At 28.0% G+C, this 16,559-nt stretch overlaps 1 protein-coding gene across 1 annotated transcript in view; it reads left to right on the plus strand.

The window, feature by feature from the left end:
- Positions 1–16,559, plus strand: part of cpb (F-actin-capping protein subunit beta) — a 57,001-nt gene that overhangs the window by 23,849 nt on the left and 16,593 nt on the right. Inside the window, exons 2-4 of the mRNA XM_067272442.1 lie at positions 2,955–3,044; positions 6,221–6,342; positions 15,943–16,198. Coding sequence (XP_067128543.1) covers positions 2,955–3,044; positions 6,221–6,342; positions 15,943–16,198 — 468 coding nt within the window. The remainder of the gene's footprint in view (positions 1–2,954; positions 3,045–6,220; positions 6,343–15,942; positions 16,199–16,559) is intronic.

Consider the following 16,559-nt stretch of genomic DNA (forward strand, 5'->3'; position numbering starts at 1 on the left):
TTTATACTAATAGATATCACTTTTAATAAAGATATTTATCTTAATTAAGAAAATATAATAGCATGTTTTTTAGGTTTTGGAACCTAACCCCCCTTTTTGTAGTGGTTCTGTGTTTCGTATAACACGGATTCACATAACACGGCAATTTTTTGGAACATAACTCCTGTGTTATACAGGGGTAACCTGTATGTAATATATTGCATGCATAGATACTGTCATTAGCATGTTAGGCTAACGGTACAATAAATTAGAGATTAGTGATAAAATAAATATGCTAATGTGCAAAATGAGTTTCCAAGCACATACTCCTAACATGCACAATAAATATGAAATGATTTGTTATATTTTTTTGTGTTAATCTTGCAATTTTCTATATATATATATATATATATATATATACTACATATGAAAGTGATATGTAAAAAATAAATTAGGATTATATAGAATAATATCTGATATTGATTACTATGCAACATGTAAAATGCTACATGTAATATTTATTTGCAACATTTTGTATGCTTAATCAATAAAATGTTGAATATGTTTTTTGCAATAGAATTTCTATCAGTAATATTATTTTATAATTATATAAACTGTTATTCAATATAAAATTTATTTAATTGAAAAAAAAATTAAAGACAGTATTGATTGTAATTTCCATTAGAAAGTTATAAGCCATTAAAGTATGTTTCTAATACTGTATGTGCAAATGGATATCAAATAACAAAATTTTTGTACTGTCATCAGTTCTATATTGAATGTAATGTAGATATAACCTTTCTTTGTTTTTCTTTCAAGTTAAGCTATTGAAATATTTGTATTGTCTATTCTTTTCATCATGAAAATGTATTTGATAATGAAGAAAGATTCCACTTTTGCAAACATAAATTTAACATATAAATTTAATCTTTTATCATTTTAAACCTAAATATCATGAAAATTTTATTTTATATTAAATATTATATTTATTTTATATTTTTATTTTATTTTATTTATATTTTTTATTTAAAAGGAGCATTTGAATCTATAATTTCAAACCCTTGAAAAAGAATTTGACGAATAACAAAAATGAATAAAAATAATCTTTAATGTTAATAATAATTTGTTTGTTTGTTTGTTTGTTTGGTAATAATAATTTGCATGTGATTTTAAAAAAAAATTGTTAACAGCTAGTAGTGTTATTTATGCATTATGTAAATTAAATACTTGTATATTTTAAAATAAATTAGTTCATGAAGTAAAAATTTAAAACTTGGCTGACAGCATTTAATTTTTAAAAAATATGAAATATCATGAATATACAAAGAAAAAATTTCTTTCTTTCCTTTCCATCGTTCACACCAGTGACAGTTCAAAATATGAACTCTCACACATGGAGACAACCTCAGGGTGTGAGAATTCATATTTTGGATAGTTCATGTTTAATTTTGACAATGAATTTTTAATTGGAATAGTTGCTTATGTTTAAAATACTAAATACTTATTTGAACTCTTAAGTAATTGAAATCTTAGTGTGCTTGAAATAATATTTTACACTATTTTAATTGTAAAAGTAAGTTAAAATATAGATATATTTAAATAGATGGAAGCAAACAAGAAAAATGAATAATTTTTATTGATTTTTAACCAAAGAACACTATCAGCATTGAAGAAAATCAATTTTTGCTGACATGTTTAATAACTGTTTAATATTTAAAGAAACTAACTCTTTAATACTTAAAAAATTCTTGGAGTATCTGCATTTGTTCAAGTTTATCTTTATCACACTCAAAAGAAATATTTTATTTCATTACATTAAGTATTTTTGATTTATTCTGAACAGAGTATTCTTTTGTTTGACAGTTTTTTCATCTTAAATTATGTGATAAGATTGAATACAGCTTGCAGGCATACAAAAAGTATAACAGATATTAAAAAAGAACTTTTTCTTAAGCAGCAAGAGATATTTGTTGCTAACATTAGCTAGATCCATTAGGAATTAAAATAAATTAAATGCATTTAAGAATAATTGTTGTTAATTTTTTTTTATAAGAGATAACATTAAATGGTTGTTTTTCTTTATTTTGTGTCAGTATTATGTTATAATGCTTTTAACAGTCGTGACTGTTATGACTAATAATCGATGTTATTTAAAATCTAGGTATATTTTATTGAAATTCTTGATAAAATCAATAAAATATTTTATTGATTTTATTTCTGACATGGGAAAATGAAACTTATGCATTTACATTTGATACGTAACTGAAAAATGAGAATAATGAAACAAATTAATGTGACAAAGCAGGTTATGAAAACTAAATACTGAACTAATAGTATCATATAGATGATATGATTGTCTATTTTTAATATATTCATTGTTTATATAAAAAGATAATTCTGAAATTTTATGATGAAATAAAAATAAATTTATGGAATTTTTTATTTAATTAATCATAAAGTAGTTGAGATCTCTTTAAATAAATTTTAAAAATGTGTATGGATACTGTACATGACAATAATAATGTTAAGATGATAACTATGTATTAAGTTATGTAAGAAAAAATTTCATGAATTATAGAGAATATTTGCTACTATTTTTTATATTCTCTAGATTTGTTACAAACTCTGTTCTTCGTATTTGTTAAATCTGTGCTTTTATAATGTTCTTTAAGTTCTACAGTTATATAATATAAGTGTCTTACACTGAAACTTGGATTATATTATTAAAAATTGAATTAAACAGCAAAACATTCATGTAGCTTGAAAGCTGGATTTTCATTATCATAAAGAGAATGAAAATTTTTCAGAAATACTTTTATTTATGTCGATTAAGATTTATCTACAGACAAAAATATTCTCAATATCATAATTTTTATTGTAATGAATATTTGTAGCATAAGAGTAATTTGAATTTATTTTAATTATTTTTCTGTTTAAAACTATCTGATTAATTTACTATCTGTTTTTATTTTTAGACGGATCAACAATTAGACTGTGCTCTTGATTTAATGAGAAGATTGCCACCTCAGCAAATAGAAAAAAATCTTAGTGACTTGATTGATTTGGTAAAATTTTATATGATAAATTCATAAGTGTATACATTTATAATAATTTCTATTTGGTAAAATATAAATATTAATGAATTTTCAATAAAAATATTTAAAAATTTACCAGTTGAGTTGTTATAATTCTTTAATTTGCTCCTTAATTCTGATCTTATAACTATCATTATCTGAAGTTATTAGTTTCAAATGATTAGGAAATAACATAATCAATTGACTTCAGGATAAGTTTGTCTTTTTTTATTTATCAAGGAATTGAGATAAATGAAAAGACTAGTATATATTTATAGATAATAAATGAATTTTTAAATAGGATGTCAGCTTAAATTTAGAAATTAAATTCTGGTGATAATTTTGAATGAACAATTTAATTTCTATTTTTAGATGTAGAATTGAATTAGCAAGAAAAATTTTATAAATATATCTTTAATTAAATTTTAATATTACAGACAATTTTGTTATAATGATCATAAAATTTTGTTAATTAATTTTCATTACTTATTTCCAGTTATATGTTTTAATTAAATTTTTAAGAAAAGAATTAGAAATGTTTATTTTCTGAGTTGAAATATTTTTAATAATCAGAACAAATATTTTAACTGTTCTATCATTAATATAAAATAATTCCAAAGCGATTAGTCAAACAAATAATTAAAATTGTTATTGACATGTAGTCATTATGGTGATTATGCATCATTATTTTTTAAATTTATCTGTTTCTAACATATCAGCAGTATCTTTAGTTTTCTTTAAATATGTGTAATCAAAATTTAAATTATTGCACATTTTATAAATTTGTCATTTGTACAATGTGTGAAATGATCTATTGATGATAATTGAAACATGAAAGTGCATGAAAGTGTTGTTACAAAATCAAAAATTTAAGTGAATTGATATTCATATTTTTATTCTGTAATTATTTCAGTGTAAATATTTAATTGTAATATATTCAGAGAGTATTATAGCATTATTTAACTTCTGCAATATTTAATTGTTGTATATGAGAGACATTACACCTTCATCCAAGAAGGACAATTGGGTTTTGAATGATTGTAACATAACACCTTCATCCACTCATATGCAATTGTGAATTTTATTGATTTGACTTTATTTTAAATTATGTCATACTTTAATTTATTTATTTAGAAAGTTATTTAATTATTTGAATTGATTGAAACTGATAAGTTGTCTTCTAAAAAATATTTGTTTATTAAGTAACTTTGGTATCATTATTTTTAATAGTATTTTCACCCTTCAACTGGACTCAATATGTAACTCAATAATGCAATTCTCAAAGCCACAATAGAATCGAATCCAGTGACATATCACTGGACTCTAATTGAGGTTTTTGAGAGGTGTATTATACATTATTTTTAATTCAAAATATAACAAATTTGAAACAAAATTATACCAACTTAAATATATAATTTTCAAATGTTATAGTTAGACTAAGAAATAAATAATTTTGTTAGATGTTAGATTAAATATTATATTCTATTGTTGTAATTTTTTGTTTAACTTTTTGAAAGACAAGCAATATAATATATGAGCTGTATTTATAAACTTAAAGTTAAACAGAAATTACTGAAATTTATAGTGATTAAATTTTAACTAGAAATTACTAAAAGACAATCAAATGAAAAATTTGCTTGTGAGGAATAGACTTAATAATACTAGCAAGAAGCTTCAAAGTATTATTCCTCAGATTTTTAGTAAATAAACATTCAACATTTAAATGTTTCTTGTGAGACTTAGTAAGATAGAAACAATCATTTTTCTCAATGTTTGAATAAAATTTTGACTATTTCAGATGGATTAAGTGATGCAGAATGATTTTCTAAAAAATACAGTTTAATTAAAGATATTTTTATTTTATATTTTTAGAAAACGATAATTAATTGTTGACTCTGTTAATGAAGTTTATATTGTAGTTGCAAAGTTGAAATGTCAGCTTATTAAAGAAACTGGAAAATTCGTTAATATAAAAATGTTTTCAACCTTTATTAGGCCATCACCAGCTACTGAAGAACAGAATATACACACACACACACACACACACACACACACACACACACACACAGCAGAACTCAGTTAAGAGATTTTTCAAGGGACTTATTTAAAAAAATTTCTTAAGCAGAAATTAAAATAATACAACTTTTCTTTCAATAATCCATAGTTAACTTATTTAACAATATTCTGCTACATTACAGTGAATTGAGCATATCAGTATTAACTGTATTTATTAAGATATTTGTCTAATACTTTATTTGTTTTGTTATGTGAGGAAAAAACAAGCTTTATGAATCCAACAAACAAAACTGCAAATATACAAATACCATACTAAAACTCACTGAAAACTTAACAGTATCATCCAAGTATTGATACTGCTTGTCAGAGCATGCTATTTACTGTAAGCATTAGAACATTTATATGGTAAAAATTTACACATCTGTTATGGGGAAAAAATTGGGACTGTTGAAATTAAACTTTAATGTAGAAACTTTTTAACCAAGTTATACTGTATATACAGTACATGTATTTTTTTTTAATCAAATAAACTTTTATAATTTTTATGGTAAAATAAAAGTTATGTCATTATGTTAAGGTAAATAAATTATATATTAGATTTATCATTTACATTATTGTGTAATAATCGATTACATTTCTTCCGAGTGAGTCTTTGTCATTCGGAAGAAATGTCATTGATGAGCAGATGAGGATATCATCGAATATACAGTATTTTACTACAATTCTTAATGTATATGCATTTTGAGCTGTAGCCTCTCTTCAGTACATGCTAAAATGAAACAATAAACCAAATCAACAAACATTCAAACCTTTACATAACATATTTAGTAAAAATACTTTTATATGTAAAAATTTTTTGTAACTAATATGAACATAATTAAACATGCCCAAAATGCATATACATTAAGAACTGTAATAAAATATATTGGATTATAGCCTCATCTGTTTAGTCTTTATCATTTGGAGGAAATGTAGCTGTTTACATTGGAAATTGAAAAACAGATTATTTAGTTTTCTAAATTTATGCAGTATTTTTAGATTAATCAGTATTATAACCTGATCTATAGTTTGTGAGATCTAATAAAATACATTGTATAATTATTATATTTAATCTGCAATTTAAAGTAACCATTTTATGAATGTTTGCTTAGGCTCCTAGTCTCTGTGAAGATCTTCTTTCATCTGTGGATCAACCATTGAAAATTGCAAGAGACAGAATTGTTGGAAAAGATTATCTACTCTGTGACTATAATAGAGACGGTGATTCCTACAGGTTAGAAATGTGTTACAACTTTAATTATTTAACTTCTAAAATGACTTTTTTTAAAAAAAAAGCCATTATTAAAAAAAATATTTTCTAAAATGGTGTTTCCAAGAAACTTATTTTAATTTTCCATGCTTCAGATTTAACGAGATGAGAGGTTCTATAAAAATCAACTAAGATATATTTTATTGAAATTGATTAAAAACATAACCAAATGATTGCCTTAAGTAATTGGACTATAACTCCACTAATTGGATGATTAATACAGGTATACTTCACCTTACGTCGGTAATTGGTTCCAGGAGAGGTAACTTAAGTCGAATTTACTTGTCATTAGGCTAAACCACAGATAACCATTCCCAGTTCTGTATTTTATTTGTTAATGCGTTTTTAATAACATATGGTTAATAAGAATCTATTTTAAGCTTACAAACAAATTACTTTTTCGCTGTACTATATTAAAAACTAAAATTTATCTAAATTTACAAATACATGTACAATACATACATACTTGTAAATGTACTGTACATGTTTACAATTTGACGATGTTTACAGTACATTGAGGACTCTTTGTTAATGTAGTTTGCTCTAAGACAATATAAAATAAAATGATTTTTTAAGGTTAAATAACAAACACAGTTATTAAAATTATTTTGCAATAGTAGAATATAAACTAATTTACATTAAATTTACCAATAAAGATCGCTAAATAAGACGACAAAACAGAGAAACAGATGTTTTCATATTTCATTCTCTAGGATTTATGATGTACAGTATTAACATTTACTGTAAATGTATCAATACATATTTTAATATGATTTTATATACTTTTATTTTTATTTATTGTATAGTAACTTGATTTTGTCCGCTTCTAACGCTTTTCTGGTGATAATTACGACTTCAATATTTGTGGCAGACAGATGTAAAGTCAAATAAAATGATTTAAACTTAATTTTTATTTTTTGTGGTTTTTTTTTTTTTTTTTTTTTTTTTGCAAACGATGTATAATCAAGAACGATTTAACTCAAAACAACATAACCTGAGGTATACCTGTACTAAGTAATTTGCTACTAGAGCTAGACAATAGGTGCCATATTCTTAACTAAATTAATAAATATAATTTTAATTTGATAAATAATTTAGAGTCATCTGGAAGAAAAGAACTGACCCAGGGTCGGGCTTGAACCCACAACCTTTGCTTGCCATGCAGTGTGCTTGCCAGTTGCACCACCCAGATCTCGAGCTAGCCTTTGCTTCCAGATGTATTTAAATTTAGATATAACCTTGCAGGTTCAAGCCCCATTCCTGGTCAGTTCTTTTTGTCCAGATGATTCTGAATTATTTATTGAAATTATAAACAATCACTCACCACACCAGGATATAGTTACTGACATATTCTGAACCTGTTACGGTGTGTAGATGATGAAAATAAAACCAAAAACCATCAAGGAATTGTTTAAAAACCTGACAATGGACTAAGAGGGCATGTTTGCTGCAAACTACAGGAAGCGGGAGCTAGCATACGCTCGGTAGCACTCCCTAGCCCCACCTTTTTTCCCATGAGGCTATGAGCCATTTCTGCTAGGTAAGCTATGCCGGCAAAAAGCAGCCGCAAACTACACAATGTTTGCTCGCATAACATAGTTCACATGACGTGGATTCCACAGATGTGGATTGGCTATAGAACAATGATTTTATTATAACCTATACTTGTAATCAGTCAGTTTTCGTTCCAAACTTTGAAACAGCATGAGAAAAATATACCTACTAGTTAAGCCTAACTAGGCTTAAGCCTATTTATAAATAACTATTTACTATTTTAATATACAACATTTATACCATTTTCTTTTCAATACTGAATGCTAGGACATGTTTGCTAGCATTTTGCTCTCGCAAAGCGCTAGTTTGCGGTGGCTCTAAGGAGGAGTTCAAAAATGTTTATTTTTGTTTGTTTTCATCATCTACACACTGTAATTGGTTCAGCATTAAAATTATAATTATAAATTATAATTATTAATTTAGTTAAGAGATGACAGCTAATGTCTACCTCTAATAGCAAATTACTTAATATTAATCATTAAATTAGTGGAGTTATAGTCCAATTATTTAAGGCAATCATTTGGCAGAAACATAATTTCTATATGCATATCAGGCTTCATGATATTTGATATACTTATTGATTAAAAAGATAGATACACAAATACAATTAAAATAAATAGCAGTAGCATTTCCAAGTGACTTTGAATAAATAATAACATCTGACATTTAACAAGAAAGTTCAACCAATGTAAAAAATTTATAACTTAGAAAACTATCCTACAGCTTATTTCTTAGTGAAGTCACCCATTACTGTAAATGACTTAACTAACAGAAGTTAATGGCTTAATTTTTACAAGTTAAATCATTAACTTGGCTAATAAAATATCATTATATAATTAGAAAACTTTTCTAACTATGGCAGGATAATTTTATTATGCAATATTAGATTCTACAATTTATCATAGAGCATGATAGTGGTCTGTAGTAAATCTCTACCACAAATTCAATGTTAAAGTGCTTACTTTAACTCTTAATATTTCCATAACCTACAAACTGATTTGAATGAAAATTGGATATGCTAAATTGGTAACTCTCTAAGTGTGTGGTGAGCATGTTGTGTGTGGCTTTCTCCACACACATGCTCCCGACGCTCCTAAATTATTTGCCTTCGCCAAGACCCACAAACAAGGGCAGCAGCTTCGTTTGATGGTGAGCAGGGCCAGGGCACCCACTCGAATATTGGAGAAAGCCACACACAACACGCTCACCACACACTTAGAGGATTACCAATTTAGCAAATCCAACCCGAAATAACTAATACAACAACTTAAAGAAGTCGCGTCCCTTGTGTACACTACAGTCTTGGACTTCAGATCATTATATCCATGAATTGAACTACCACAGTGTTCCTGTGTGCTCAGGGACTTCCTCTTTTCTGAGGTTAACAATAGAACAATGCACCAAGAAATTCTTGAGCCATCGCACTTGATATGTTATAGCTCTGTATTCCAATTTAATGGGATTATTTACACACAAAGTAAAGGTGTTCCAATGGGAAGTCCAGTATCAGAGGATCTATGCAAAATGGTAGTCAGACTATTAGAAAACATCACTCTTCCTCACTTCCTACCCAATATGCTATTCTATAAACGGTACATAGATGACATCATCATCCTTTGGAGGACAGAACCGAATCTTAAACAATTTGTTAATGCAATGAACGACAATCCTTATGGTTTGTTAATTGAAGTAGAACAACACAGTAACTCAAAGGTCCACTTCTTGGATATCGACATCAGATTTGAAGAACCAAACATACATACTTTGGTGTATCGTAAAACTAGTACTACCTCCAAGTATATTCTGATAGGATCCTGCAATTTGTTTCAGTACAAAGTAGCAGCCTTCAGGGCTTTGGTTAGGAGAGCTTTCACACATTCATCCTCTTTCCAGGCACTAACTCAGGAAATCAAACAAGGGAGAAAGTGCAAACAAAACTGTAGAAGGGATAGCAGTAGCCCACAGGTACACCAACCTTGTACGTGGATTAGGTAAATGATACAGAAGTATCCAGGAAGCATACAACAATCCGACAGAAAGACAGATAAATAATCAAGAAGAAAATACAGAAAGGATCCCCATCACATTTAATCCACATTTAAAATCATTATATACCATGATAGCCAAGAGACATTGGTTCAATATAGCGTATGGAAGATGCCAAATCATTTTCCAAATACTACATAACAGAAAAGATCCTCCAAACCCAGTCAGACTACCGGGAATATACACCATCCTGCTCAGAGACCACAGATTCGACAGAGAAATGGTTTATATTGGCTCCACCAACGTACATTGGGGATAAGGATTAAAGAACATAAGGCTGACATACAACACAACAGAACTACAACGGCTCTCTCAACATATGTCACCGATCAGGACATCATGGAGACTTTGATGCAACGCACATTATCCTTACTACCAACCATCCCGAACATCTCAAATTCTTGGAGGCTATGGAAATATTTAGAGCAGGACATAACACCATGTGCATCAGTTTTAAAGAAGAGATAGCCCTTTCAACAGCATAGCAGATCCTACTAGATGATGATAATTAAAATTTCCATCAACATTAATAAGGAGTGCATGCGCTTTACACAAATCGTCGCTCGTTTCATTTTAAATCTCCTGGAAGGTTTCCACATGTGATAATTCAAATGGTAAACTTTTCAAAAGAAAATATTTGATTCTCAACATCTGGCTTATTATTTACACAAAAAGCCTGAAGAAGAGCCCAGAAGGGGTCTCGAAAACGTTAGCTATCCTATAACACAACCACTCTGGTTACCAGGTTTAACGTAAGTGTTATTTATATCTCATCCCGGTGTGTGGAGATGACTAATAAAGCAAATGAATAATGAAGACAATATATTGGGAATAACTGTGGTTCAAATTAATAAAATCAGTAAATAAAATTGTCCATTACATTAACTCATATATTTGCAAACTTATTATCCAAATGACCAAGTTTTTACTAAATTTTGATATTTATCTTAAATGTTATTAGACTTCTGCCAATAATTACAAATTTTTAAAAAATGCTCATCAGTGCTTTATTTTTTATAAACTTAAATATAAAATTATTCAGGGTGTTTATTATATAACAGGCTAATTTTTTTTTTTTTTTAATAACTTTGAAATGAAACAATTTAATTAGTTTGTTGAATTTGTAAACTGGAGCTACCATATAACATAGAAAACTTGCACTTTCCAGCAGTAACTGTTGAATAAACAAACTTTTTTGGCCATATTCAGGGGCCTGCATAAGACTACACACAAAATCAAATGTTTAGATATGGATTATAAATAATTTCATTATATTCCAAAGAACAAATTTATAACAAAAACTGTCTTGCATTTTTTAATGAATGTGTTTATATTACGTTTTTAAAAATAGAGATAGGATAGAAATCTGAAACCATTTAAATAAATAGTAAAATTAAAGTAATACCTCAGTAGCATATTAATACAGTAATTTAATAAAACTAATAGTTAGAATTATTTCCTTTGTTTTAATTATTGAATATTTGATTTTTAAATTTTATCTTTATTATTTGTATACAATTTTGTATTGTTCTGTAGTACAATAAATTTATTTAAAATTGATTGGTTCTGTCTTTGGATCTCAGCAAAAAGTTAGTAAATGTAACTATTTTTTAATCAAAGATGTTACAGTCCAATTTATATGAGAAGTGTTATTTCATGAGCCACTAATTTTATAACTAGTTGTGATTTGAAAACATATAAGGAATTTTTGCATTACTTGAATTTTATTGTTAAACTTCTGATAATTGATATAAAAGAACAACTGTTTTTAGTATGTTCAGATAACATATTAAGAGTTGTTATTATTTTATATTTGATACATTTAGTTTATCAGCTTCCATAAAGTACATTTTGAATGATTTTCATTATAAAGAAAATTTTGTATCTTTGTTGGAATTTACAAAGGCTATTTTTTAAAGAAGGTCTGTTTTTTTAATAAGAAAAATACTGTAAATATCATTAAAATAAATTTATTCCTCTATTCTATATAAATTTATCTACTTTTCTACGTAATTTCCATTTTTGTTCAAACATTTGTCATACTGCTCAACAATTTTTTGAATTCCAACATCAAAGAAATCTGCTGCCTGGGAAGAAGCCCAATCCATGACTGCAGTTTTCACTTCTTCATCGTCGTTGAACAGTTGACCACCGAGTAACTCCTTTAAGTATTGAAACAAGTGAAAATCACCGAGTGCATGGTCTGAACTGTAAAGTGGGTAGTCCAGTTGTTCCCATCCAAAAGAACTGATTAGACCTTGGGCAGAAACATGTGGCCTTGCATTGTCATGAAGCAACGTCACACCAGAAGACAGTAAGCCACACCACTTGTGGCATGCCGGAGTTTTCTCAAGGTCTTATAATATGCATCAGAATTGATTGTTGGGCCTCTCGGCATAAAATCCACTAACAAAATCCCTTTCCTGTCTCAAAAGACAGTTGCCATGATCTTTCATGCTGAAATTGTCTGTTTGGCTTTCACTCTGGTTGGCGAAGATGTGTGTCGCCATTTCATTGACTGTTACTTGGACTCAGGAGTCATGTGAGACACCCGAGTCTCGTCTGTAACGATGTGGTCCAACAATTCATCTTTTTCCTCATCATATCGAGTCAAAAATGATAAAGCATTGCCCAATCTTTTTGTTTTGTGATCATCAGAAAGCAGTCTTGGAACCCACCGAGAACACAATTTTCGATAATTTTGTTTCTCTAAAACAATGGTATACAAAACTGATCTTGAAACTTATGGAAATTCAATTGATAACATTAAAATCGTGAATCGTCGGTCCTCTCGAATTTTGTTATCCACATTACAAACCAAATCTTCAGAAATCAGAGAAGGTCAGCCAGGGCATGGCTCATCATGCACATGAACCTGCCCATCCTTGAACATTCTCACCCACTTTTGAACTTTACTGTCGCTCATAGCATTATCACTGTAAACTTTACAAATCTGACAGTAAATTTCCACTGTTGCCAAGTTTCTTGCCCTCAAGAATTGAGTAATAGATTGTATCTCAGTCAGCAGGTGACTCAATTTTCTTAAACATTATAAACTTCTACAGCTCAGCATACAGACAGATGATATGGCTACAAATGGTGTCTAAACACGTGCCAAGCTTGCTCGGAGCAGATGCACATGCATACTGCCATGATTGCATGTCATTTTCACTCTTATTCACAAATGGGCCTTATTTAAAAAATAGCCCTTGTATAAAAGTTTTATAAAGTATATTTTGTTAAATTGGAAGTTCTTTAATTTCACCCTTTGGAGGAGAGAGGGAAAAACATCCCAGAATCATGCAATAGAAAAAATATATATTGTATAGTCTTAGTTTTTAAAAATTTGTGTATTTAATATAAAAATAAATAATACAACTAAATATAAAATAAGAATTTATCTAATTGCATTGAATAATTTCTTGATTAATTTAAAATAATAAATAAATAAAATATTAATTATTTGAAGACAAAGTCCTTCCAAAAATAAGGAACCACCATTTATTGTGTTCTGGACATTACATTTTTGGCGACTGACCTTTCCTTTGAGGCTACTGGCCGCCAAACATTCCTTTAAAAAACACAAATATAAAGTGATTAAAAATATAAACATTTTTAAAAAGCAGTTACTGGTGATATGCGGACGTCTTCTATTCTCCCATCATACCTTCTTGGGGTCGTTTCGGCTTTTATCTACAACGAAATAGGCGCTGGTAAAATGTAGATGAGAAAAGCTACCCCCTGGTGACGATACTTTAGAAATATTTTTGTAAATATACTGACTTTTTTGGAAGGACTTTGTCTTCAAATAATTAATCATAATTATCGCCATCGGACGAAGATTTACAAAAATAAAATATTGTTGAATATGAAAACCATTTTTTAAAAAATCTATTTGAAAAATCAATGTTAACTATTATATCTTAGTATTGGCTTTTGCCAACAGCCATGCTGAACTGCACTGACATATTGTCTTAATATTAACTATACCTTACATCTAGATGACTGAGGCAGTTAAGGCATCAGTCTATTGCTCTGGGGACTCAGGATAAAATTTGGGCAGTTCAAAAACCCAGGAATTTTTCTGGGGAGTAATCTGTCTCAAATATGTCAGGCCCTGCCTCTCACCACCTGGCTGCACTATTGTGGAGGGTGAGGTTTTTTTTTTTTTTTTTTTTTTTTTGAGAGAGAGAAAGAGAAATTCAATTTATGTTAAAATAGAGATTTAGCTTATAATTCTGGATTAAAATTACAGTCTGAACTAATATAAAAAATGATGATGCAGATAAAGAATGAAAACAAGAATGAGAAAGTGACAGATAGAAAAGGCAATATAGAAAAGAAGTGTTTTTATTCTCAGCTTGCCTGAAGATTAATCCTAAAACTAACTCAAATCCATCCAGCAAACAAAGTGATAATTACAGATACATCATACTAACCTTTTGTAGCTTTGCAGTAACTATGTAAAAAACATAACACAAATGTTTTCAACCCTCTTCTAGGATCTTCTCAGGTATTTTATAAGTTTTTCTGGTGCAACTCCGATTTTTAACCATTCAGGTCTCCAATGTTTCTATCTTCGGAATTTTTAAAATTTCAAAATTCGAATCTCCAAACGATGTGCGCCTACACCAGTTGTTAAAGCGTTGTCATAAATAGCCTGCCATGCTCTTGATAGTTGTTTTTCTTGCTTAAAATTGATTGACAGGCCTTTGTAGTTGGTTTATACGTCTAAAACTAGATCCTATCTATTGGATCTTAAGTTTAAAAAATAAAATATAGTTTTTATTTTACTCTTTCTGTCCTGTAAGCAATAAGAGGGTCTTTTTTTATGCTCATTGGGTTTGGCCAAGACTTACCGAAATTGTTGGATGAATGAAATATGGTATATTTTGTAAAATATTTTAAAAATTTTAGTTTTTGAATTCATAGTATACTACTTATTATTCAGATATTTCAGTAAATATAAAGGTAATATATCATAAAAGTTTTGATATATATTTATAATAGAAATTAATCAGTTGACAGTAATTTTAGAATGGATATTTCACTACAAACTTTTCCAATTATTAATTCATTTTACTATTAATTTCTGCTATAAGCTTTGCTTTAATTTCACCTACTACTTAGTATTGCTTTTGTCATTTTGATTAAAATTATTTCTAGAAAGTAAAATCAATCAAATTGGCCATTTTATTTTGAATTTGTTATTCAACTTAGAAAAAAAATCTGTCTGCATTTTCGAAACTTAAATCTTTCACATATATTATGATTGAACATACTTGAATCAAGAAAATATTATTTATTTTTATGATTGTTTTATTATTTTATTAAGTATTTATGTACATTTTAATATATAAATTATATATATATATATTTATTTATTTATTTATTTATTTATTTATTTATTTATAATTTTTTTTAATAGTAAAAATTGTTAAGAGAACTTTTGTTGTTTTAAAATTGCTTAATGTCATAATGCAAAATATGTTTATAATTCAGAATTATAAAATTAAATTACAATGAAGTATTGAAAATTCAAATTAATTGGATCCTGTCCAGATTTTTAAATATACATGTAAACTAGTATTTTAAACTGTAAATAAAGTTTAAATGTTTTAAGTTCAAGCCAATATTTCACAAGGAATGTAAGAATGCTTACAAAGACTCAAAATATGATTTACAGATTCTTTATATTTAAACCAAAAATATACTATATTTTTATTATAATTTTGTTGTTGATGTTCTAATAATTATAAAAATTAGAACATCAACAGCACAAGGCTGAAAGAACATCAATGCTGAAGTTACCATTGAAAGAGGTTAATATCTATTTTTCAACAGCTGAATCTGGATTTTCAACACTTTACTGTAATTAATATACAAATATTAATTTTGCTATTAACCAGCTAAAAGTGTTAACTTAGTTAATGTTTGATATAACTTTTTATGTAAATATTTCAGATCACCATGGAGTAATGCATATGATCCTCCTCTGGAAGATGGTGCAATGCCTTCAGACAGGTTAAGAAAGCTGGAAATAGATGCAAATCAAGCATTTGATCAATATAGAGAAATGTATTTTGAGGGTGGGGTCTCTTCTGTGTATTTATGGGATCTTGATCATGGTTTTGCTGGTGTCATTCTTATAAAGAAAGCTGGAGATGGTTCAAAGAAAATTAAAGGTTGCTGGGATTCAATCCATGTGGTAGAAGTGCAGGTATTTATATTTTAACTCATAGTTTTAAACTAACTGTATTTTTATTTTTTATTGTTATCTCTTTCTGCCCTGCTAAGGGCACTAAGAGGGCCATTTTAATCATACCCATCATAAATCAATACTACAATAGGATGGCTATGTAATGTGAAACAAAAACCAGACATATTCAGAACACACAAAAAATTCCTGGGATTTGTGCCCAAATTCATTCCCAGGTTCTTCAGAATAGTAGGCTGATGCCTTTACTGTCTTAGCCACTTAGCTATTGAAATTGCTCCAGGCTGATTTTCTTCTAGAACCTTCTAAATGAATTAATAAATATTAATTTAATTATAATTAATAAATTTAATAAGAGATAGTG

This window comes from Centruroides vittatus, unplaced genomic scaffold, assembly GCF_030686945.1.
Source record: "Centruroides vittatus isolate TY-2023 unplaced genomic scaffold, ASM3068694v2 contig_439, whole genome shotgun sequence".
Taxonomy (NCBI): Eukaryota; Metazoa; Arthropoda; class Arachnida; order Scorpiones; family Buthidae; genus Centruroides; species Centruroides vittatus.